Consider the following 23640-nt stretch of genomic DNA (forward strand, 5'->3'; position numbering starts at 1 on the left):
AAAAGAGCGGTATTGAGTCTGACTCGACCAGACAAAAGGACCATGGTTAGTTTCCTGGAGAATATCTGCTAGCGGCGCACATTGAACTGCAGTTTAAGGTATCGATCCCGTTGCGGGCTCTGCGGGGCCTTTCTCCGACATGATTTGCAGAGTTTATTCGTTACGTGATAGAGCCCTTTGCGCTCACCGCGCTTGTGAGAGGCACGCGATGAGAGAGGCCCCCCCGCGGTGCAACGCTGTGCATGACCACGAGTCGGTTTATGCTTAAGCTTTCGTTTCTATCTTTTAGTTAGTTTGACGTCCATCTCTGAGCCGCATTGATTGTACGTTGGAGGAGAAGCTTACTAACCACCTGCCAATGATGAATAGTTCATCCAATATCCTTGGACCCTTGAAGTTCGGTCTTGTCTACGCCGTTGCACATTTCTAGAACGGTGGCGCTCTGGCTTCGCAGAGAGCATGGAGAAATTCAACCCGAACACCTGCTGCTCAGTGCCGAATCCCCCATATCGCCAAGAAACAACTGCAAGCTAAGCCGTCGCCAAGACGCCAACGGCGCAAACGAAGCATTAATGTAACCCTCCCGCTGCCTAGTATCAAGGATGGCAAGAAAACGACCTTCCCTCTTCTCTCACGAAGAGATCCGATAAACGCGAGCTTTGGTATTGGAGATGCGGCCCCCGGACCACTGGCGGATCACGCAAGCATATCGAGTCGCGCTCGCCATGTATCGTGGACCCCGTATCGCCAACAACCTCCCGGATAGAGCCCCAATTGTCTCGTGGAGTGGTCCTTTTGACCAAGAGCTAGCGATCATGAGGCCCCATATCGTATCCTGCCTGGTCTTACTGCTTGATTGCAACTCAGCCTCTGCAGCAGGGCACTCGGTAACATGCAACTCCGAAGAGGAAGCTCCTTGGCTGCGTTGAGGGGCACGAGGGGATACACGAAGGCCGACCCCTTCAAGTTCAACGGTAGCTCCCTTAGAGCCTCAAAGATCATGAGATACTTAAATCGATCATGATTCCCTCGATTTCGATGTTTTGAAAGGAGCTCGTTAGGCACTCTCAAGTCCCCAGCCCCTCGTTCCCTCCTCTCCCGCACCTCTCTCATCCTTCCCGCCATGTATCGCTCCATGAAGAGCTTGGCCCTCATCGGCCTTCTGGGCCCGACCTCGCAGGTCTTTGCCCACCCGGCCACCAGCCACAACATCGGCCGCCGCGGCGTCGATATCGAGGCCTTCCGTCTTCCCCAGCTTGGCTCTTACACCAACGCTACCCAGACGGAGGCAACCCCGCCCATTGCGCTCCTGAAGCGTGCCAACTACGTCGACACCGCCACCGAGCTCGTCAAGAAGCTTGCGCCCAACGCTGAGTTCCGTGTTGTTGGTGACAACTATGTTGGAACCAACGGCATTGGCCACGTCAACTTCAAGCAGACTGTTCACGGTCTTGATATTGACAACGCCGACTTCAACGTCAACGTAAGACACACTTCCTTTGCTTTGGTGCAGGTATCACTCGACTGACATGTTCTATCTAGATTGGCAAGGATGGAAAGGTCTTCTCTTACGGCAACAACTTCTTCAAGGGTGACCTCCCCGAGGCCAGCCCCCTGACGAAGCGTGACTTCAAGGACCCCGTTGCCGCTCTCAACGGTGCCAAGGATGTTCTCCAGCTCCCCGTTGAGGCTACTTCTGCTACTGCTGAGGCTAAGGAGGGCACGGAGGTTTATGCCATCAAGGGAACCTCTGGTGCTGTTTCCGACCCCGAGGCTAAGCTTGTCTACTTCATCCAGGCCGATGGGACTCTCTCCCTGTCCTGGCGTGTTGAGACCGACATCTCTGAGAACTGGCTGTTGACCTATGTCGATGCCGCCACCGGCTCCAAGGTTCAGGGTGTTGTCGACTACGTCTCCGATCTTGCCAACTACCGCGTCTACCCGTGGGGTGTCAACGATCCCACCGAGGGCGACCGCGTTCTAGTCACCGACCCCTGGGATCTCTCTGCCTCGCCGTTGACCTGGCACAGCGACGGCTCTGCCAACTACACCACCACCCGTGGCAACAACGGCATTGCTCAGTCCAACCCCAGCGGTGGCACTGCTTACCTTACCAACTACCGCCCGACCAGCACCTCGTACAACTTCGACTACGAGTACTCCACCAGCTTGACCACCCCATCCGCCTACATCGATGCCTCCATCACCCAGCTCTACTACACCGCCAACCACTACCACGACCTGCTGTACACGCTCGGCTTCACCGAGGCTGCTGGTAACTTCCAGATCAACAACCAGGGCAAGGGCGGTGCCGGCAACGATTTTGTCGTCCTCTTCGCCCAGGATGGTTCCGGAACCAACAATGCCAATTTCCTTACTCCTCCCGATGGCACCAACGGCCGCATGCGCATGTACCTCTGGACCCAGTCGACTCCCCGCCGCGACTGCAGCTTCGAGGCCGGCGTCGTCATCCACGAATACACCCACGGTCTGTCCACCCGCTTGACCGGTGGTCCCGCCAACTCCAACTGCCTGAACGCCGTCGAGTCCGGTGGTATGGGTGAGGGCTGGGGTGACTTCTTCGCCACGGCCATCCGTCTTAAGCCCACCGACACCCGTGCTACCGACTACGCCATGGGCGCCTGGGTCTATAACAACCCTGCCGGTATCCGCACCGTTCTCTACTCTACCTCCATGACTACCACCCCCAACACCTACTCCACCATTAACGGCCTCACCAGCGTCCACCGCATCGGTGAGACCTGGGCCACCACTTTGTACGAGGTCCTCTGGAACCTCATCGACAAGCACGGCAAGAACGACGGCCCCAAGCCCGAGTTCGACGCCAACGGTGTCCCCACCGATGGCAAGTACTTGACCCTGAAGCTTGTCCTCGACGGTATGGCTCTGTATGTATCCCCATTACTGCCACTCGTTCCGGTCAATAGACTAACAAGACCAGGCAACCCTGCTCTCCCAACTTCATCCAAGCTCGTGATGCCATCCTCGACGCCGACAAGGCTCTCACTGGCGGATCCAACCTGTGCGAGCTCTGGACCGCCTTCGCCAAGCGTGGTCTGGGCTCCGATGCTGTCTACAGCTCTTCTGCCCGTCGCGATGGCTTCACTATCCCCACTGGCGTTTGCTAGAGGAAGAATCATGTTCAAATTTGATAGCGTAGATACCAGAATTAGTGTAATGTGTAACGAGACTAAACTCAACAACTGTAAAGTAACGCGCAGCGTGATATTGAGCACTACGAAACGATACCCCCCTTCTTCCTCGCAATATTTGTCCCACTCTTCCTCCTACCCATCCTATACTCTCTCCTCCTTCTCGCTCTGCTATTCTATTCCTCTTCCTTCTGCTCATCATATCTCTCGTCCGCCACGGCTATCTTCTCTACATTCGGTCCGTATTTGGCATGTACTGTTGCTTTCCACGCCTCAAGGGCGACAAGCTCGCCGCCAACTCTGATATAACCAACCGGAATCTCTTCGATCGAGTCTCTACTGGACGGAGGCAGTTGGAAAAACTTGTGATCCTTCCCGCATGTTATGTCCCTGACTCCATTGGTCTCAATATCTGTGTAGCATGAATTGCAGAGGCTAGGGCCAACGATACAAGTTGTACAGAGCCAAATCCCAGTGGGGATATTGGTCTTGAACCCACATTGCTCAGAGCAGATGAAGATCGAATTATCGAGCATCTCCGGCATATCGAGCCAGGGCTTGATTTCGGCCTCGTCCATTTCCTCTGACAGCTCCTTTGTTGTCGCTTCTCCGGGCTCTTTCTCTTCTCCTTCCACTGCCGTCTCTTCTGTGCCGTCCTTTGGGCTCTCTTTCTTCGGACACTCGGTCATCTGATCGGTCGTCGGCAGTTCGATGGCTTTTCTCTTTGCAGCGGCTGCATCCTCTAGACGGATCTGTCGCTTCTCTTGCTTGCGCCATTCCTCCATCTTGCGTTCATACTCTGCTTGTTCAGCAAATCTTGACACAGCCATCATCTCCCAGCATGCGATTATGTGAGCTTCATCGATGAACGCGATGAATAAGAGAGCCAGATCGCGGAACGAATCGTAGTCATTGCTGACATCTTCGTCGGAGAGCATCTCGAGTCTTTGAGCCGTGAAATTGGCAACAAGGTCTCTGGCGCGGTCTTGCTTTCCGTCTAGGTGAAAGAATCGGGCTAGCTGGAGTAGGCAGAGATCAGGCATTGGAAAACCTTCATCTAAGCCTTTGAGCAAACCCTCTGTCTTATTGGCGTAGATTTTTCTTGTATCGGCGGAGGTATTTTCAGCGAAAGCTTTGTTGTTGTACGCGACTAGAAGAGTAGAAGCGACATCGAATTGCATGAACGGTACTGGTACTCGCTCAATGACACAGTTCTCCTTGAAGATACCCTCCAACATCATCACACCTTCGTCCTCGTGACCAGGCCGACGGAACAACCCGATAGCGTACCACATATTTGTGTAGTTATTCCAGTACGGGTCTCTTTCTTGGTCACTGGACTTTTTGTTGATGCCTCTCCACATCTCCGCGAGCAAATCCCAGCGCTCGGTACGATAGCAAGCGTTCCACATCGCGTACCAGAACTCCCCAGTGTTGTACGCGGTTCCGTCGCCAAGGATTTTGCTGGCCAGATTCATGCCACCGAATGTGAATGAATGGAGCTTCTCGCAGAACTCGATAATGAGTTTCCATTCCCTGCGTTGTCCAAGCTTGTTCGCGATGAATTGGCGGTAGCTCCCGGCTGCAGGGTCTTGAGTTTGGTCCAAGGCCTGCAGGTAACTATGAAATGCCTTTTCCGTACCGGAATTGTCGGGCATGTTCCAATAACGATCGCCCAAGGTTTCTAGTACACCCGCAAATGACTCCCGATCGTACTGGTTGAGTGTGCCGGGAGGACGATTCGAAACTTTCTCAACGATGCTTTCGAGAACCGAGATCGCCTCGGCGTCACGATCCTCGTCGAATGAGCGGGTCAGGTTGTAAGCAGCGAACCAATCATCAGGATTAAGTTTGACCGCTCTCCGGGCTCTCTTCTCGCACTCATATTTCGGCATCTCGATGTAGTATAGTAACCTCGCCATTTGCGCCTCCCAGTGTGCATCATTCTCTTCAATGCCAAGTTCTTCCTTCGCCCATGTCTCTACCGTGTCAAATTCGGTCATAGTAGGTCGGAAGATTTCATCGTCGTCAATTCCGGACTGTGTGGCAGCCATAGGGTCCTTTTCGCGTTGCTCCAACTGCGAACGTTAGCCTTCTTCTTTCCTGATGACTTCTGGCTCGAGATCCCTCGTAAGGTTGCGAGTTCTTACCCGTTTAACGAGCCCAAAAAGCAAACTGAACGCATCCGCCATGGTGTTTTGATAATGAGTTACCTCGAGCAACTCCTTAACAATCACTCTTGCTGCCGCTTCGTACCAGCTCGTCCCACCAATGCCATTGAAATTGCCCAGCGTGCTTGGTGCATCCTCTCGGTCGCGAAGCTTCGACATAACCATTGAATCGTCGGACCACTTGCTCATAAGATATGCGCCCCTATTTGAGAAAACCCAAGTTCTCCAGTTCCCAGGCATTAAGACATCGCTTATTACGCACAACGCATCCCTATCAGGGCCATAGTCTCTTGCAAGGAGAGTTTTGATGGCAGGTTCCTCCGTGAACAGGCGGGCCAAAAGTTCTCCGGCTTCCGCTTTGAGATTGCGGTCAGCTCGGGAGAGGTCAGTCTCTTCCAAGTGATCGAACAGCCAATCTGTTGCGTAGGTCCGGAACTTGACTGCCCCAGGTGTCATGTTAGTCTGCCCATCCAATATGCCGTGCAGGCACCTCATCGCGAGAATGAGATGAGCATTATCGGGGTCCTGGCAGATGTACTTGGTCTTGCGTTCTAATTTTTGAGCAAAGAACTCTTCGAACCCAAATTTGTCGTAGACATCTGATGGGCAGACCGTTGATAGGTAATGTTTGACGATTTTGATCTCCGCCGGCGAAATCTGCTCTTCGCTGCCGTAGTCTGTGCCACTTGACTGATACCTTTTTACAGGTATAATATCCCCTATCTCTTCCGCACTGAAAGAGATGTCCCAGTTATCTTCAATCTTGAACAACAGAGAATACTTTTCCCGGATCTTAGACTCCAAAGATCGAAGTGAGATCTGACCGGATGCCTCCAAATTTGTGTTCAAACGTATGGCAGCTTCCAGCTGTAGAGGAGACATCCATCTCCTTGCCCATTTCACCCATACGATGATTTCATTGACTTCATCAATCTCGGCCGATTTGAGCGTCATGTTGAGCTTTTTGATGTCAGCAAGAATCTGGTTGGGTCTGGCGCTGCCAACTTCGTTCAGGCATTGTTCAATCTCGGACAAGGAGTCAACACCCTCAATGGTGCTTAGTGCAGAGTTCGTAATATAGTAGTCGCCGGAGGTCGCAAATGTGAGCCTTGATAGAATCATCGTTCTAGTCTCGGCAACGCCAGCTCGACTGGCGTCATTCAAAGTTTCCATTGCGTCCATCCTGGCTATGATGTATAGCTCAATGTCAATCGAGTTCCGGAAACCGAGTTTCATTCTGGTGACTCTCATGTCACCCGCTTCCTCAAGCACGTCGAAGCTATGTTGGTTGCCCGTAATGATCACACGCGTGCGTAGACGAGATGCGTCTGCCGAAATTCTCTGTAAAAGACCAGCGAGCCCATTGATATTGTCGCCCAGTCCGTCTATGACGATGAAGAACGTGCTCTCGATGCCTCGGCGGTCTTCGTTCTCCAGCAATAGTTTATTCCAGATATCCGATGGATCTTCGGTGTTCACCTTGTCACAGAGTCCAGCAATGGACTTGAGGTACGGAAGCTCCATCTGAGCCAACTGCCACAAGACACCTTTCGACACCACTTCGGCGACATGCTTCTTCTTGAATGTGGCCTTGGAGTTGTCCTTTGAATCTTCCTCGAGAAAGTAGTACGCAATCGCCGATCTGGCCTTCACACTGTTCGATAGTCTGTGTTTCTGTAGTCGACTGATGATATGAGTTGCCAGGAGTGTCTTTCCAGAACCTTCCCCACCCTCGATCCCAAGGATCGGACTTGCTTCGTTACTGCCAGTCATCCACGAGGTGAATAGGGTATCATCGTCCAACCATTCACCGGTGCCATTGAGAAGCAAGCTCTTATTCTTGCGTAACGCGGCATCCCATGTGTCGAAGTCTTTTGCGTTCTTGCCGAAGAAAACTTCTTGGACCTTGCTTTTGAAGTGCTGATCCAACTTGTCTTGCTTCTGCGCCACATTGCTCTCAATGAGAGTGTCAAGTTTGACGACACTCTCTTTGGAAGCTTTGGCAGCGTCTTGGCCAGCCTTGAGTGACTGGGCAGAAACGAGCCTATGCTCTCTGGCGGTCAGGTTCTCCATCTGACCGAGGAGGTCCTTGATGAAGTCGTCGTCCAGGAAAAGTTGGCGAAAAAACATCTCGATCTTGCGTCTTTTCGGCTTGAGCTGAAGAGTGCGATCGCAGACGTCGATGAAAAGTTTGAGTTGACAGCAAGCCACCTTTCTCAGAGACGCATCCATACCACCATAGTATGGTAGACGCTCAAGAAATTGGGCACATTTCTCAAGCAGTTCCGCGAGACTCTCGAAAACCGCCGAGTATGACTGCCATGCCCCAATCACAAACGTGAGAGCGTTGAAACAAGTGTTTGCCGGGGCGAAGGCCTAAACAAGAAACACGCCGATTAGCACGAATCATCTCAGTCAGAATACCAATAGAGAATCTTACATACGAAGCGCCATCAGCAATGATACCTCCAACTTTGGAGATGCAATTCAAAGTTCTGTTGAACGCTTTCTTGACAGTGCCGTGTTTGTCGGCTGCTTTCTGATCCGCTGCTTGAGTCTCTTCCAGATATCGCATAACTCCATCAATATCAAGTTGTTTGTCGATCTTCGATGGGTCTCCTCCAGCCATACGGATGACTCTGTTCTGTACTTCGAGCCATATCTGACTGACTTCATCGTCGGCGGCATTCTTCTCGGTTGTCGCGAGGACGACCACCGTGGTCTTCTCTGTCGTGGCCGTCATTGTTGTCCCTGCAACTATTGATACAAACAAAGAAAGACTTGTACGATTGGCCTCGGACGTGAGGAGGATAGCCGTCCACCAATTTAAGGAGCGAGCACCAAATGGAGTCAAGTGACAATAGGGAGCGGAAAAGTAAATTCGTAAACCCATAATCTAGCTGCATATCATTAGCGCTTACGATGCCACGCTGCCATCCATTCCCCGATGACCCCTGTCTGCAGAAATCCGCTTTATTGGCCGCCGTCAGATTCGGTCACAGTGGGATGCTGATTGTATTTAGGCAGCATGTTTCCCAAGTGCCACCACAACCCTTTGCGCTGAGAGACATGTCTGAGGAACATGAGCTTCAGGGGCAAGATGGCCAGTCAATTCAGCTACAGCCTGCAGGACTGTCGATCTCACGCTAGCGAGCCAGTGTCTCTTACGTCTTACTCTGCTTGTGAGACTGCGGAGTACAACCTATGTCTCTGGGGGCGGCCTTGGTTTTTCTAGTGGTCGCTGTCTAAATTGAACCACACAAATGGTGTATCTTTGTTAGGAAACGTCACAGCGCACAGCACTTGCATGCCACTCGTGCATCGTGGCTGAGAGGTACCTGGGCTTAAACTAGGTTTTAATTTTAGACATGCAGATCTCCCACCATTCTCTGACTATTATTATTTAGCTACAACTCCCATTCTCTGTAAGCTTAATTGTCTCTGTGCCATTGTATGGGGGGGAACATTTGGTGCTTGCACGATTACACGATGTCTACATATCACCGACCTTTACCAGTCCAACAGATAGGCTCGTTAGAGTTGGATCAAGATGATGCGTCTACAGGATATCACGCCCCTATGGAGCAGCTATTCATCAGCGACGAGGCGACTGATGGGCTTTACGGCTCGCGAAACCCGCCTCGCATCAAGACAAAGCCGCTCCTACATCTAAAGTCGACGTCGTCCACAGATCCCGACGAAAATATGATGATGGAGCATGCGAGCCAAACATCTAGCCGAAATCTTTTGAGAAAGGCGACTACTATTTTGCCTACAAGTCAGTATCACTGGATACTTGAGGTTCTCGCAGTCTCACTCAGCATTTCGGCTCTCGTCGCTATTGCCATCCTCCTCCCTCTCTATAACGACAAACCCCTGGCATCTTGGTCGTTTCGCTTTTCCTTCAATACCGTGGTGTCAATTCTTGGAGCCACATCAAGAGCAACACTGGCATTCGCTGTGAGCGCATGCATCAGTCAAGGAAAGTGGAACTGGTATAGAAAACGAGATGATACAATCATGGTCTTCGATCGTTTCGAAGAAGCTAGCCGTGGTCCTTGGGGAAGCGTCAGGCTCCTATGGTGGTCGAAGCTAAGGTAGGTTTGGACATCATTTCCGTTTAACTACTTGGCAAGCCTCAAGGAACTTGCACTAACACATCATTCACCTCAGACACTGGATTGCGCTCGGGGCATTATCGACAGTCATTTTGGTGGGCTTCGAGCCATTTTTACAGGCTATAATTGACTTCGAGGGCGAAGAAATATCTTTTTCAGATCCTATCGCCAAGGCAACGATCGGAAAGACTGATAGACTTGACATCGGCTCTCATATCAGCATCTCAGGAGCTGCAGTCGCACTGACGGTGCCCGACTTTCCAGGAGAAGCAATCACTGGCATCTCAATGTTTTCCCAGTATGACTTTGGTGCTCTCGCCGCAATGTGGGCTGGTTTCTCGAGTCTCAATTCCGCTGAAAGCCAGAATGTGGCGTTCACTTGCCCCTCAGGCAACTGCACCTGGGCCCCTTACACATCTTTAGCAACGTGCAGCTCATGCAGCGACATCTCGAAGAACATTGTCAAATCGACCGGCAGAGCCAACTTGATGAAGGCTGAAGATGAGAGTCTCACAATGGTAAACTTCATCTCGTCAGGTTCAATACATCTGATACCCAACATGACGGCTGGCTACATCAAGTACGAGATCCCGGCGCTCGGTATGAACATATCAAACATTGATGGAGCGGCCGTAGCGGCCTTGAGGGAAGACAATGAGACGATTATAAACACAGAATTGACAGCAAAAGCAACAACCCAGCCAACAGAAACAATCAGCTTCCGCGACATGAAGTCCCTCATAATATCCTTTGCAATGATGAAGTCCAGCAGCGACTTCAGGGAAAGCAAGCAGGCATGGGACGACGCGACCATCGTAGCACATGAATGCGCTCTGTACTTCTGTGCCAATGTGTACCAAACCACGATCAAGCAAGGTGCTCTAGAGGAGACTATTTTGGGTTCCTATGTGAACAGGAACCTTGATTCCTTTCTCTCCTTGAATCATCATGAATCTGAGCTCTCGAAGGCATACAACGAGTACACGAATTACACTTTGAACTACGACAAGTCAGACTTCAACCGAACCGACCTCCAACTGTTGATTTCGCCGGAAGAGTATCGTGCCGCCACCGGTCTAAACACAGAAAACAGCTTGCGATTCAATATCTCACAAAACGCGGCTGGAAGCATCACTGGAGCATTCGCGAATCAATTCGCCCGTCGACCTAGCCCTCTGAGCAAGAAGCAGCTCGTATACCCGCCGCTACGTCGATCACCTCAGGTTCTACAACAACAGCCTAACGTAATCACAAGCTTAGGGGCATCCCAAAATTTCACGGCAATGTTTGAGGCAGCCGCAGCTGGTTTGACAAAGTACATACGTGATCTCTCTCTGGAAGAGGAGCCCTTGGAGGGCAAGACGCTGCAATGGGTGGTTCATATCCGCGTACGTTGGGGGTTTCTGTCTCTTCCAATGGCAGCATTACTGGCCGGTTGTTTGTTCTGCCTGTTCTCCATTATCGAAACAAGACGGCTGGGACTGCCTGCCTGGAGAGGAAGTTCACTGGCAGGGCTAGCCCATGGACTCGATGCGGAATCTCGGGAGAGGCTAAGAGCTGCGGATGGTATTTCGCAGATGGACGCGCATGCTGATCGTGTTAAGGTCCGATTTTTAGACTCGCCGATGGGTCCGGAACTGAGACTGAGCGACACCAGAAACCATTAGTGTCCTGCTACATTTTAGAAATTTGAGCTCATTCCATGGTATTCCTGATCGTTCTTCGGCTTGGTGTGAGTAATCTGTGCTCTAGCTAGTTATTGTTGTAAGTGCTTCGCTAGCTCGGGAAGCCTGGTCGGCAAGAGTCCGTTGAAGTCAAAATTTGAACCATATCTGACGCGAGAGTCATTTGATCGTCATTTTGCAACGGAGAGCACGGAGGTACTGTCTTTAGTATCCTTAGTACCTAGACAATGGATCAACAAAAGACCGAGGCCTGCCTCGTGCTTTAAGTGGTTGAAAGAGCGCACGATCGCAAGTATGGCGGACCACGAGAACGAAAACGAGAAGCATAAATCTGACGAAAACGGTTACTCTTGTCGCGAATCGGTGTTTACCATGCGTACGGCTAATTCTGCCTAAGGAAATCGTGTTAAATTGCTCTCAAGACTGTCCATGTGACACTGGAGATGGTGAGTCTCAGATAGTGCTTTTCTTGACTCGTCCTGGATGTAATTCTCGGGAAGCCTTACTAAGACTTTAGACTAATTGGACCAATGATCCGCAGGTCGGTCTAGAGTATGGACTCGATCAGGCACTAATAGCGCGTAGAGTAATGATCATATACTTACTGACAGTAATACCGTGATCCTAACTCCTGACCATACCTTAAATGGCTCATTGAAGATCATGATAGCCTTTGAGGAACTAGTGATGATATGGTAATCAACAAATCTGCTTGACTGATCCAGGTTCCAGAAATCACTCTAGGTACATGTAACTTCTAGTCTTGTACAGACATGGAGACATCCTGATCGCGCCAGACGACTCCATAAGACCTTTCGCTTGAATACGAAAGCTTCAGATGCGAAGATCATGTAAGTCTTGTAGGGAGATACTCAGATTGTATCAGGATCATGCGCAAGCTAGCAGTAAGGTTATTGCCGGTAAGGGTGAAGCTGAACACCATTGACTTTCTCAACACCCGTTGACTCTATCTGCGCTGTAGATACTACATACCCCTTGCCTTCAGGAGTGCTCATGATCTCATCATTAACTTGCAATTGCCAACTCTTTCCACTGTCACTTGTTCCTCTGTTCTCAGGTTAGTACCTAGGCATTGTGCTGCACGTAAGCACCAGGATTGTGAAATTAAATAACAACTTAAGATACTGCTTGGTATCTTATCAATTCAATCATTGACGGCATGGTGCTTGTTCCATAATAGCAGGAGTTGTCAACAACGTCCTAGGAAGGCGTTATTAGCCTGTTAGACGACCGTAAATTCAGTATCTCTTTCACAATGCTTACATCCGCGCCTCGATGTGTTGGGTGACCGCTAGGGATTGGCTAATAGCTCATTGAAGAAGCTGGCCTCTCCATCGACAATAGATAATAGACAGTAGACTCAAGTGTTCTCAGCCTCGCAGTAAAACAAGCCAACATGCTAAGGAGTACTCAGAGGCGGGTTCCGATCGCAACGTGGCAGATCACACATCGGGTTCGTCGACCTCGGATGACCTCGATGTCTTTTGCCCTAGCCCGACGTTCTCACATGAGGCTCTCACATGTTGGTGACCGCCTGAAGATGTTGCACACGCGGCGCCGAGGCAGCAGGCTCGTAGTGTAGTCTGCCTCAGTTGAAAATCTGCCTTGACTAGCACATCTCATCTTGTCGCCAAGAAATCTCATGACATATACGTTGCTGATCTACACGCGCTGACTTCAATAGTCCAAGTCAATTGCCAGGTTGTGAGTTGTGATTGAAGGCCTGGCGTGGCCAAGTCAAAATGGTCTTGGCAGCAACTTTCTACGATAATCGAAACAGCGCCTAGAAAGACTGATAATAGCCGCGATTGTAGCTTTGATTGAGCCCATGGAAAGGCAAAATCTAACGACGTGGCGAGCGCCAAGCCAAGCGCCTCTTTGCCTTTCGCAGTCAGTTGATCGGGAAATCGGCGCGAGGGCCAAGAAGCATCAAAAATGCCAAGACATCGTGATGTGACAATCGGCGGCGGTTGGCTTCATGTGATGAAGAGGCGAGCCTGCTTTTAATCTTACACGCTCAGCTGCGGGGAAATCAAACATTTTGGTGTAAAATTAGATAGATGGCAAGTCTTGGCAAATTTGGGGGCGGCGACTTTTCGAGTGCTCTCCAAGGCGGAATCCAAGGGGCCCTTGGTCAGAGCTGTCAGTCCTGCGCCACGTTCCGTGTGCCATTATCCCGGCTCAGATGTGCCGATGAAGGGTGGGTACATAGAGAGCACATAGTAAAGTTGGAGTTCCGTTGCAATCGGTTCCGACGGAGCGGAAGTCACGTCCGGGCGGTGTCTTATCGAGGCCCGAATGCATCTCTACCTTAGTGCCCTACATACATAGTAGCCTCATCCCACCAGCATGGTTCGTCTTCATTCTCAAGGTCTCGGGCAGCATTAGTCACATTGTCTTGGTGTGAGGCCAGCAAAGGAATTAGGTTATTCGGTGGCTTGGCCTTTCAGGCATGCAACGTCATTCTAGGGTCCACCCCGTTGGCTGTTTCACCTTCGAAAGCTTAACGGCCCGTTCCGAATGCCCTCACAGTACTTACTGCTATTAATAAACAAGCGATGCTGAACTGGCAGTTTCACGAGGAAGAACATGGCGAGCAAGCTGTTCTGTCTAACGTTTCATTGGCAGCTTTGTAGCATAGCGAGAGATGTAAGAGTCTACTTCCGTGATAGGTTCATCCCTGAGACTCACGGCATGTCAAAGGAGGTGAGATGCATTTATTGGGCTAGTAATTCGGCAGATCGCGAGCAGCTTCCTCAACCATAACTTCAGCTTTCTCAGAACCAAGCTGTTGGCCAAGCCGTGAGGAGCTATGATCCCAGTAGCAATAAGCACGCGGGAAGCTTCCTGACGCAGAGTGATCAACTGTCGATCCAGGTGAAGCAACAACCGCAACACTCAGGGTCTTTCGCAGCTTTGAGCATACTTGGCATGCCAAGTCACACAATATGAGGGCCCAGTATGTAGTCCGACGTCCATTGTCTCCAAACAACTATTGGGAGCTGACATGCCAAGTCGGGGATAATCGAGCTCTTTTTCATAGTGCTCCGAGAGAGCAAAGTTCACTATTCCATGTCGAACAGCTGCCACCGGCACTGGCCCGAAGCGGTCCAGACCGTCATCCCATGTTGATAATCCCCAAGAAACAGGTGGAGTAAGACGGCTTGCTAGGATTTGGGTAGATCGGGGGTTTCTTGTCACATCACCCAACAATTACACCATGAAATAAGTCGGGTGTAGGATTAGCAAGGTAAATGCAAATACTTCTTCAATACATACTCTAGTTAACATGCAATCTCTATGTAGATCAATCGAAAGTTGATGTGACCAGAACGACCTCAACAATGCGGAAACAAAATGAAACCAAGCAGCTCCCTTTCCAGGGAATCTCAGCTCTGTCTAGGTATGAAACTCCCCCAACCCATGATGACCGAGAGGATGTTGCCATCCACCATTAATCCCGTCACATTTCTCGTGAAGCCAATCTGATGAATCTCATCAGCTCGCAGAAGTGGAGGTCTATTACGTCTGATGATTGGAAGAAGCCTTACTTGCGCAAGTAGTGGCTTGTCTCGGTTGTATGAGAAACATTGTCGTTGCGCACGCCCCCTCGGTAATCCATAGAATAGTTCCCGAGCTGATTCTCGGAGTCCGAGTTGGGAACGATCTCGCCATGTGACTTGTTGATAATCCGGGAAGGGTGGAACCAGTTGAAAACCCCCGACACAATCAGCATCATTAGGGCATCAAAGATGTAAAGGTACACCTCCTTCGACTGAAGTTCCCCATCTTCTCCCATGACATACTCAATAACTCGGAAGAGGGATCGGACCATGATGAGCAAGCTTGTTCCATAGAGAACCATCAGTAGCTTTGGCCAAGGGGTTGAGACCGATAAGCTCCTCGAGGTGGGTACACGCTTGATACGATAATGGAACAAGACGGTCACAATCATGAAAACCCCGAAAAAGGCAATCTGAATGGCCAAGCCGATGATGATGATCATCTGCCCGCGATCTCTCTGCGCCTTCCTATCAGCACCCGCAAGAGAGCCGCCACCTCAGAGAAGTCGTTAGCCGTTAAGGTTTCATACATCAAGGCAGTCTTCATCTCTCACCAATAGCTTGAGCGGCAATCGATATGATGTCACCAAGGAGAAACAGCTTGGTAATCCACTTGACTCGAATGAGCGAGTGTTTCTCGGCATCAAGCAGTGTAATCAATCGTCCGAAAATCATGTAGATTGATGCTGCATAGAAAGGAGGTCCAAGAAGCAACAGTAGAGCTTGGATGATGTATGGACCTCTTGACCAATTAGGGGTCTCGGTAGCATTGATCGCGCGTGCAGCATAACCGATGATCTCAACTGCAAAGTAAGACGTATTAGTGATGCCAGAAAAGCAGGGGCGCACTTCAAATTCTTACCAAGACAACCGATGAAGAATGGGATGAAGTACCATGTTCGCGTCTTCACGATCTGAAAGGCATGGCCAATTGCGGACAGACCGAAGCAGACTGTGAAGATGATTGCCGCAGGAAGCGAAGGGTCGTACTTGTAGTAGTCGTTGGCCATCTTGTGATCTGTGCGGGGCGAGATCTTTCAACCTGAAGGTGAAGGTTTCGAAAAATACCAGAGGCGAAGATTAATGAAGTCTTCGACGGTTGAAGTAGGCTAAGACTTGTTATAATTGATGGCATTGTTTCTTCTTCATGTTCCCTATTTCTAGACGAGATGTGCACGTCTTTAAGCACCAAACCCGCCATCTTGGATATATCAAACTCCATGCTAGTCAGCTTTCGCTTCTCCTATCGCTGCATCTACGAATCTTGAAGCTGACGGCAAAACGAAGCTATCTCTGCTTCGCCTCGAACCGTACCTCATACGCAGAATACGATATACGAACCCTGAAACGAGAACGAGAAGAGAAAACGAGGGGAGCTGTGCTATCGGCCTCATTATGTCGCCAGCGACGGGTTTCGTGACTAGTCCACCACCGGGTTTCATAATATGAGTAATGTAAGCACCGGGCATTCTATGTCGCCCGGAAGACATAGTCCCACGTTACGCTACGGAGTACGGAGTAGGCATGTGTTCTTTACGAAATCCCATTTTTCCATCAGCTATGAGTCCTCTGTAAGGATTCGCATAGAGTCTAGTTAGATTACGTTAAAGAGGCTTGTGCCATTAGCGCCGAGTATCCGTAGATTGACAGGTGTTGCAGCTTGCGGCATCGGTTCAGGGACCTCATTACCAGAAAGTCAGTATGGATTGCTAGTCAGAGTTAGGCCTAGAGTGAGATCGCATCAGGCCCACTAACTGGAATAATCAGATCGATACACCTCATGATGGGGTTGAGGGGATAGTAGAAGTCTTTCCCCGACGACGTACGAGACATGATCCCAGTTAAAGGCGTGGAGCAGCCTCGTTTTCGGACTCCATAACAATTGGTCGGCGACCCTCGCCAAGCCAATCGCCGACTGGTCTATACGGCCGGCGACTGGTCGGGGGTTGTCTTCATCTGAAGGAGATGGACCGCGGCGCGGTCGTGGCTTTTCTCCCCCGGTCACCCAATACCCACGGATTCCACGGGAGGCACAGCACGCACCAGAGTATCTGCCAAGACCCTGCCGTAGCCCGATGTTTCCCTGTCACTTTTTCCATCTCATTCTTGCCCATCTTGGCTGGCCTCCGCCGGCTTGAGACTTTTTACGGCGTTTCCTGAAGCCTGAAGGACCTGATAACTCTAAATGTTGCAACTTGTGGGCGCGGGAAAGGGAATGGAACCTTGGAAGAGGCCGGCGATCCGGCGACGCAAGATTGAGGCTTAGATGCTACATGTACTCATTAGGCTGAGCCAGGCCTTGGCGAAAAGGGATGAGAGTGTCAACTGACGACAACAGGCCTTGGCTCGTTCAACCATGGTGTTTTCACCGAGTGAGGGGATTCATGAAAAGCTTTCTACCAGACACACAACCTCTTACCCAAAGTCTTGGCGATTCGCGTCTATTCTTTCTGTTGCCTTTGAGCCCCCAACCCACCACCTTTCCTTCTGGTCCCCATCGTCCCCTCCCTCTCCAACGTCCGTGAACCTTTCGTCCCATTCCGTCGCCGGTCGCACATCCCAAAGACGCCGTTTCACTGGTTCTATTCTCAGCCAGCACATGCAAGGCTGTCAATGCGCCTGGGAGTGCCACGTTGAAGACGGTGCACTAGATGTTGTCAAGACCGAACAACTAACTCGGGGGTGATGTCAAGTGTGTAATGGATGGGCATCCCCACACTGACGCATGCACACAAGGCTTAGCCCATACCGACTGCAACCGCCGCTCCTCCCGCGGACACATGTACACAAAGTAACATAGCTTCTTCTTCTTCTTCTTGAGGAAATATTCACACGTTTACTGTATCCGTACGGTAAACTGGGGCCAGAGTGCGGTATCTCCGCCCGCACGCCGGAGGTCTTGGCACGACTCAGTTCCGCATTGCTGACACCGTCACTTTCCCCCCCCTAAACACCGCGAAGATACCAAGGAACCTAGTAAGCTTCACTCTTCTACATTCTCTTTTCTTTCTCTTCCCATTTTTGCCCTTGACGATTCTTCAACATCCCTCTACCTTGTTCTGCTTCGCACTACACATCCTGTAACTGGGTTAAACACCAGCTGGACCCCAGTCCTGGCGGGGTTGAATTTCATTGTTGATGTGCGAAGGGCAGACTCGAGGCTTGGCATTCCCGCAGATATTCTATCCATATCTACAGATACATAGAAACGTACCGCTGCTTCGCTCTTCAGAAGACAATGATGCGGCAGTACCGCGTTATTCGTGCCTGATTGTATCCGTTCTCCCCGTTCCCTTGTCCTGTCCCCTACACCCCGGTCACCTTAGATCGGACGAAAATCCTGGGCGCACCCGTCGACTTCTACATCGGCCCTAGGCTCGCTCGGCCGGGATGCGCAACAACGTTCAACAAGGCTCAACATAAGAATAACTTCCCACAGCTTGGCCGCGGGTCGCCGACTGCAGCGGTTTCCTCGGCCTGCTCTGTATAAACAGAGGGAACACACTTCGATCCGCAAAGATACCTCACCCCACCGGCTCATCCTTATTTACTGGACCTTGTTCCTCCCTACCTCGTTACCGTCTTCGTTCTCGGGTGCTTGCTCTATCAGGCCTCGATGTGTTTTCTTGGTCTTGAATCCTCTGCAGCAATAGCCACAACATCACAATGAAGCGACTGGGTTACAGGAAATCACGCAATGGGTGCTTGAGATGCAAGGAGAGAAGAGTCAAAGTATGTCATCAGAGTCCAAGTCCCAGTGATGAAGTCGTTGATCTTCATCTGGCCTCTCCATTCTATCACATTCAACACTGCGCTGTGTACATTCGGCCGAGACTAACGAGTATGAACCCCACGCAGTGTGACGAGAACAAGCCTTGCAGCGCTTGTGTACGCCATGGCTTGCCATGTAGTCTCGAAAACGCGGGAGCGCCAACAGGCGCGTCCTCTCAGTCCATGGCTCACCTGCCGCCGCCAGGGCAACGTACCAAGAGGTCGGGTTCGCGCGTAAGCTTCCTCCCCTAACCCCCAGTTTTGCCCCCCCTCACCAGCCTTATTGGTGTTGGGGAGGGCCTCGTTTTCGCAAACTAACGCGCCGTTGGGGTTTCTTAGGGCTCGGCATCGGCACTGAGACGCCGGTCAAGCGCGCAGTCTCCTGCTTCTCTCTCGCCACAGTCTGCCACCGGATCACTCGGGGGCCAACAGAGCGCGTCTAGCTCCGGCGGAGGAGGCCAAACTTCGCCTTCGTCGCAGTCTGACCCGTTTCCTTACTTCTCGAGGTTCCTGACCGACCTCAATAAGACAGAGACGGCTAGCGGATGGATCTCTGATCTCGAGCTTATGCACCATTATACTTCGGTGTCTTATCGAACCTTTTCGCACTCCTCCTTGGCCCAGAAGACTCTCCAATACGACGTCCCGAGAGAGGCGCTCTCCTACCCTTTCCTCCTTCATCAAATTCTCGCTTTCTCAGCCTACCACTTGGCCTACCTTCAGCCAGACTGCCGCCATGCCTACCTCATGCAGGCTGCCCAGCACCAGAATGACGCTATCAACGGGATGAGAGGGACTCTCCTCGGCACGATCTCCTCGACGAACTGCCACGCCCTTTTCGCCTCCTCCATCTTTCTTACCTTGAGCGCCTTTGCTACCTACCCGAGCTACGAGAAATACAACCCTTCCTTCTCCCCGATCGATAGTATGCTCGATATCTTTACCCTCACCGACGGGATGAGCATGATCCTGCGTGCCTCCGACGAGGATCTGCGCAAGGGCCCACTACGAGAAATCTTCATCCGCGGGTCCGGCGATACCACACCGTCCACTGTGGAGGCTACTCTACAACCGCTCTTCGAACGGCTTCCTCGCCTAAGCTCCAGGCTCGCGGAGATTGGTCTAGTCGAGCACGAGGGGAAATATGCCATCACTAACGCGGTGATTGCCTTGAGCGAGTGCATTGCCAAGGTCTCTACCTTCAATGCCATGTCGGCACCTGTCGAGTTCCGCGCCGTGTTCCTCTGGCCCATCCTCATGACTAGCGACTACCTGGACATGTTGCGTCGGCGGCATCCGGCGGCTATGGTGGTGTTGGCGCACTACTGCGTCATCGTCCACATGGCAGAGCCGTTTTGCTGGTTCCTGAACGGATGGGCCCGGTCTTTGATCTCGCTCATCTCGCAGCACTTGGCTGCAACTCCATGGGCAGACTTGGTGGCTTGGCCCGTGGAAATTATAGGAGTTGGCGGTTACGAAGTACAACTAGATCGCATGGCACACGCTATGCCCGCTGTTCTCTAGTCTGTTGTTTTAATCTTTCTTTCTTCTATTTTTCCACTTGATACACGCTATAGATGATACCGAGACCGTCAGTCGTCTCGCAACGGGAACATCTTTACGGACAGCAGTCGCTTGACAGAGAGCCGATTTCATCTTTCGTTAACAAGGGCTGGGGCGTTACTGGATTAGGACGGGAAGACATGGCCAAGGCAGCCGGAATCGGCGGATGCGCGGACAAGCGCGGACAGGCGCGGAGAGCGAAAAGGTTATTTGGAGTTCACGGCTTCGGCGGGGACTTCGCGGGTTGGAGAAACTGGAGCCCCAGAGGGAAACTTGGTTGAAACCTTGTACGGAGTAAAGCGAGGTCCAAAGTTTGTGACCTGTCGACGTTTTTTCAGCTATCTAGGTGCGATGAACACCAAATTCAATACTGAACAGACTTTTCTGATGATCTGCGCGGGCCGTCCGCTCCGGATGACGGCATCGGTTTCGCTCCGCGTATAGCTCTTGAGTCGTGTAAGTGACACAACACGATAGACTCAGCTATGCTTGTTACTATTCGAGCTACGTGCTGACCACGACGAGCTTCGCCTCTGACAAATACTTGACCTTGGGTGAGAGGAGAGACAATGGGACATGAATCCGTCGTTCACAGGGATGTTTTCCAGGTTCTTGGCCTAGAACGCCCGTAGCGCACAGGCTGTGCCGTAAGTCCGTAACGCTACATCGGGCACTTGGCTAAACGCCACAGGACTTCTGAGAAGACGCACTCACCAGGACATGCCGTGATTACTGAGTGGCGGAGTCATGATATTGACTTGGTACTTTGAGTAGCATGAATCTTAGAAAGTGCGACAATCTCCATGTCGCGAGTGCGGAATGAATTCCTCTCAATCCTGTCGCTACGAGATCAGAAGTAAATCTGCCACTCTCTCTTGAACTGGATCTCTCAGTTGCTGTCAGCCTGATGGTATCCAAAGCCGCTCAATGTTCAAGAGCTCGGATCATCCATCTAGCGCCTTCTTCCTGGTTGAAAGACACCCGGAGTCTCCTTTCCCACATCGCTCTTATCTTCTCCGCCTCGAGCCCAGCTGTAGCACTGACAGCAAACACACCAGAAGCCATCCAGAGCGAGTCTACTGCTGCCCCGTTTCCTTCCTCATTACCCTGTCGAAGGCTAAATTGATGATTGACAACAGGAATGAACGACCTCTGCACGATCAGGTTGGTATTGGGATCCGGTCTCAACACCCACGCGCCTCGATCGACGTCTCGCCGCAGCCCTTTCCCTTCGACGATGATATCAGAGATGCCGCTCGCCCCGGCTGAGGAGTAGACAAGACACCTGTCAATGTCCTCAGTGTAACACTGCTGATCCGCTTCGTGAGCAGACTTCTTCGGAAGAAACTTCCCCATTGCTGTATGTGAATCGATGGCGAACCCTCCATCAACGAGCTGCACACTCCCAACCCATGACGGGATTTCCCCCTTGGGATTCCAACGGACCTTATGAATCCGTACGTGCCACCCGGGAAAGCTCTCCACGACGGGCACTAGTGCCGTTTCAACCTCCAAATCAAGCCACTTCCATGGTTTCCAGACACTGACTAAGGATGGCACCTCGTTGTACACGCCAGAAAACGACACCGACACAAGCTCGATCCTGACCTCAGTTGGTTCCCATCTTACGCACCAAGTCTCGCCATCATCGATACTAGCAGCCAGTGTACTATCTGGCGCCATCTGCGAAAGCAGTGATCCCGTGGGGACACTAAACCCGAAAGTCGACGAGTACGCAAACTTGCCATACTTTGCCTCCCGTCCCTTGAAGCTCTTCTTCGTCATCTGGCCCGAGGAAAGTAAGAAATGGTGTTCTGTCCCGTTGCAGAGTATATGCCGCGGCGGCCAGATGACTCTCACCCGTCCCGGGTCCAACTGCCTCCTTTCCATTGCAGTACCCAGGGGCTTGACGTCTTGGAGAGGGTGTGGCTTCTCCTCGCACCTCCAAAAGGCGTGATCCTTAGATAGACCTAAGATGACGAAGCTCTTGAGGCACCAGTACACCGACTGCGGCGAGTTATAATCCTCGCTGAGATACATGTTGGGATACGTGAACCCGATGCTCAACGTCCCGTCCGTGTTAAACATGTCCGGTGTTTTTGCCCACCATCGGAGATGTCGTAATAACAGTCCCTTGACTACTCCAGGATCGTCGAGAGGAGGTGCGAGACCCACGCTAGCGGTTGCTGCGGCGGACCAGAATGCAGCAAAAGCAAAGCGGTATGTTAGACTTCGACCAAACGGTATCGCGGCCCCTTTTCTTTGTCGTCAGCTTCCTTTTCAGATCTCAGTGACAAGGAATCAAACCAAAAGACTCACCATTCGTGTCAAAATACCTCCAGAAGCTCGATGCAAACTCCTTGGCATGCACCTTATACTTCTCAACCCTCTCCTCATCCCCAACAGCGAACCGCACATACAACAACTGCGCAAACTGAATCGCAAAGCTGCCCGAGTAATAATCCGCCTGTTTCCTGTCCTTACCCCAGGCTCCATCACTAGACCACCCCTCTCCCATATAAAACGTATCCAAAACCTTCAGGTCCCCGACCATGATTGATCTAGCCTGCTCAACTGACACCCCAAGTGCCCTCACCAACGCCAGGTTAACAAACACTCTGAACCAAAGCCAATTATTCTTAGGCATCCTCTTCCCATTAATCCGCCTCAGCCAAACCCTGAGTCTCTCCTTCGCCTCATCGTCACATGCCGAAAGAAACGGGCCAGGCGCAACAAGCATCGCAAAGGCGATGGACTCCATCTCTACCATCCGCTGATCGATATCACTCACATCCCCCCAATACTCCTCTGAATTCGGATCTGTCCCCGCCACGATCCCCCGAGCCCAAGACTCCAGATCCAAGCCCGCGAGTTCTTCGCCCTCGCCGCCGTTTTCGACGTCATTCAAGAGATCCGCGATAACCCATAACGGTCTCGCGAACCCTTCCAACTGTGCCGCAACCTCATCGAACCCCGCGGCTGTGTTGGTCGCAAGCTTGATACGCGCCTCCTGGGGAGACCTGTGCTGCTTCAACGGTCGTATCAAAGTTGTCGCTGCGCGCACGAGGTCGGCGCGGGTGCGAAAGGGGTTGTCTGAGAAACCGGGCAGAGAAGGCATGTTGTATCGGCGACCTGCGAGTCTTCCAAAGAGTGGATGCGATTGATTCCCTAGCGTCAAATGAAAGCCTGCAACTCTTCGTGTCGATGAAGGTCGAACGAGTTCTATCTACGAGTCACGCCCCGGTCTTTGCTTCAAGAAAATACATCGGCCGCCTTGATGGTGCGGATGAAATCCAGCGGACTGCGGGGTATTTCCTAAACAACCTCAACTCGCGCGAATGATGCACCGAGCCGACGTCACACGACCTCACTTGTTCCATGAATTCACGAAGACGATTCCCTGTGGACTTACGATTCCTCAAAGTTTTCAAGACTTTGTAAGAAAACAAAACACTTGTTCATAATTACGAACCTCATACGCTACTTCACCAGTATCATTAGCAGAAACACACTCCCCAAGCTCTGCCAATCTAAAACTCCCTGCTGTTATCCCTACACCAAACACAAACGAGTAA

At 51.4% G+C, this 23640-nt stretch overlaps 6 protein-coding genes across 6 annotated transcripts; 3 read left to right on the plus strand and 3 right to left on the minus strand.

Moving 5' to 3' along the window:
• Positions 1-725: 725 nt before the first annotated feature.
• CCOS01_05158 (fungalysin metallopeptidase) lies at positions 726-3149 on the plus strand (the record flags this gene model as incomplete). The annotated part of the gene is made up of 4 exons (XM_060453339.1): positions 726-830; positions 1073-1483; positions 1543-2909; positions 2963-3149. The coding sequence occupies 4 exons, from the start codon at positions 726-728 to the stop codon at positions 3147-3149; spliced, it is 2070 nt and encodes a 689-aa protein (XP_060315111.1).
• Positions 3150-3349: 200 nt separating this feature from the next.
• CCOS01_05159 (uncharacterized protein) lies at positions 3350-8087 on the minus strand (the record flags this gene model as incomplete). The annotated part of the gene is made up of 3 exons (XM_060453340.1): positions 3350-5251; positions 5324-7720; positions 7785-8087. The coding sequence occupies 3 exons, from the start codon at positions 8085-8087 to the stop codon at positions 3350-3352; spliced, it is 4602 nt and encodes a 1533-aa protein (XP_060315112.1).
• Positions 8088-8833: 746 nt separating this feature from the next.
• On the plus strand, positions 8834-11129 carry CCOS01_05160 (uncharacterized protein; the record flags this gene model as incomplete). The annotated part of the gene is made up of 3 exons (XM_060453341.1): positions 8834-9441; positions 9518-10850; positions 11040-11129. The coding sequence occupies 3 exons, from the start codon at positions 8834-8836 to the stop codon at positions 11127-11129; spliced, it is 2031 nt and encodes a 676-aa protein (XP_060315113.1).
• Positions 11130-14715: 3586 nt separating this feature from the next.
• Positions 14716-15741, minus strand: CCOS01_05161 (uncharacterized protein; the record flags this gene model as incomplete). Its single annotated transcript, XM_060453342.1, has 3 exons — positions 14716-15227; positions 15286-15534; positions 15594-15741. The coding sequence occupies 3 exons, from the start codon at positions 15739-15741 to the stop codon at positions 14716-14718; spliced, it is 909 nt and encodes a 302-aa protein (XP_060315114.1).
• A 2944-nt stretch (positions 15742-18685) lies between these two features.
• On the plus strand, positions 18686-20026 carry CCOS01_05162 (fungal Zn binuclear cluster domain-containing protein; the record flags this gene model as incomplete). The annotated part of the gene is made up of 2 exons (XM_060453343.1): positions 18686-18736; positions 18842-20026. The coding sequence occupies 2 exons, from the start codon at positions 18686-18688 to the stop codon at positions 20024-20026; spliced, it is 1236 nt and encodes a 411-aa protein (XP_060315115.1).
• A 963-nt stretch (positions 20027-20989) lies between these two features.
• Positions 20990-23183, minus strand: CCOS01_05163 (uncharacterized protein; the record flags this gene model as incomplete). Its single annotated transcript, XM_060453344.1, has 2 exons — positions 20990-22320; positions 22385-23183. The coding sequence occupies 2 exons, from the start codon at positions 23181-23183 to the stop codon at positions 20990-20992; spliced, it is 2130 nt and encodes a 709-aa protein (XP_060315116.1).
• Between the last annotated feature and the right edge of the window lie 457 nt (positions 23184-23640).

The sequence above is a fragment of the Colletotrichum costaricense genome (assembly GCF_030867565.1).
Source record: "Colletotrichum costaricense strain IMI 309622 chromosome Unknown Scaffold_5.1, whole genome shotgun sequence".
Classification (NCBI taxonomy): domain Eukaryota; kingdom Fungi; phylum Ascomycota; class Sordariomycetes; order Glomerellales; family Glomerellaceae; genus Colletotrichum; species Colletotrichum costaricense.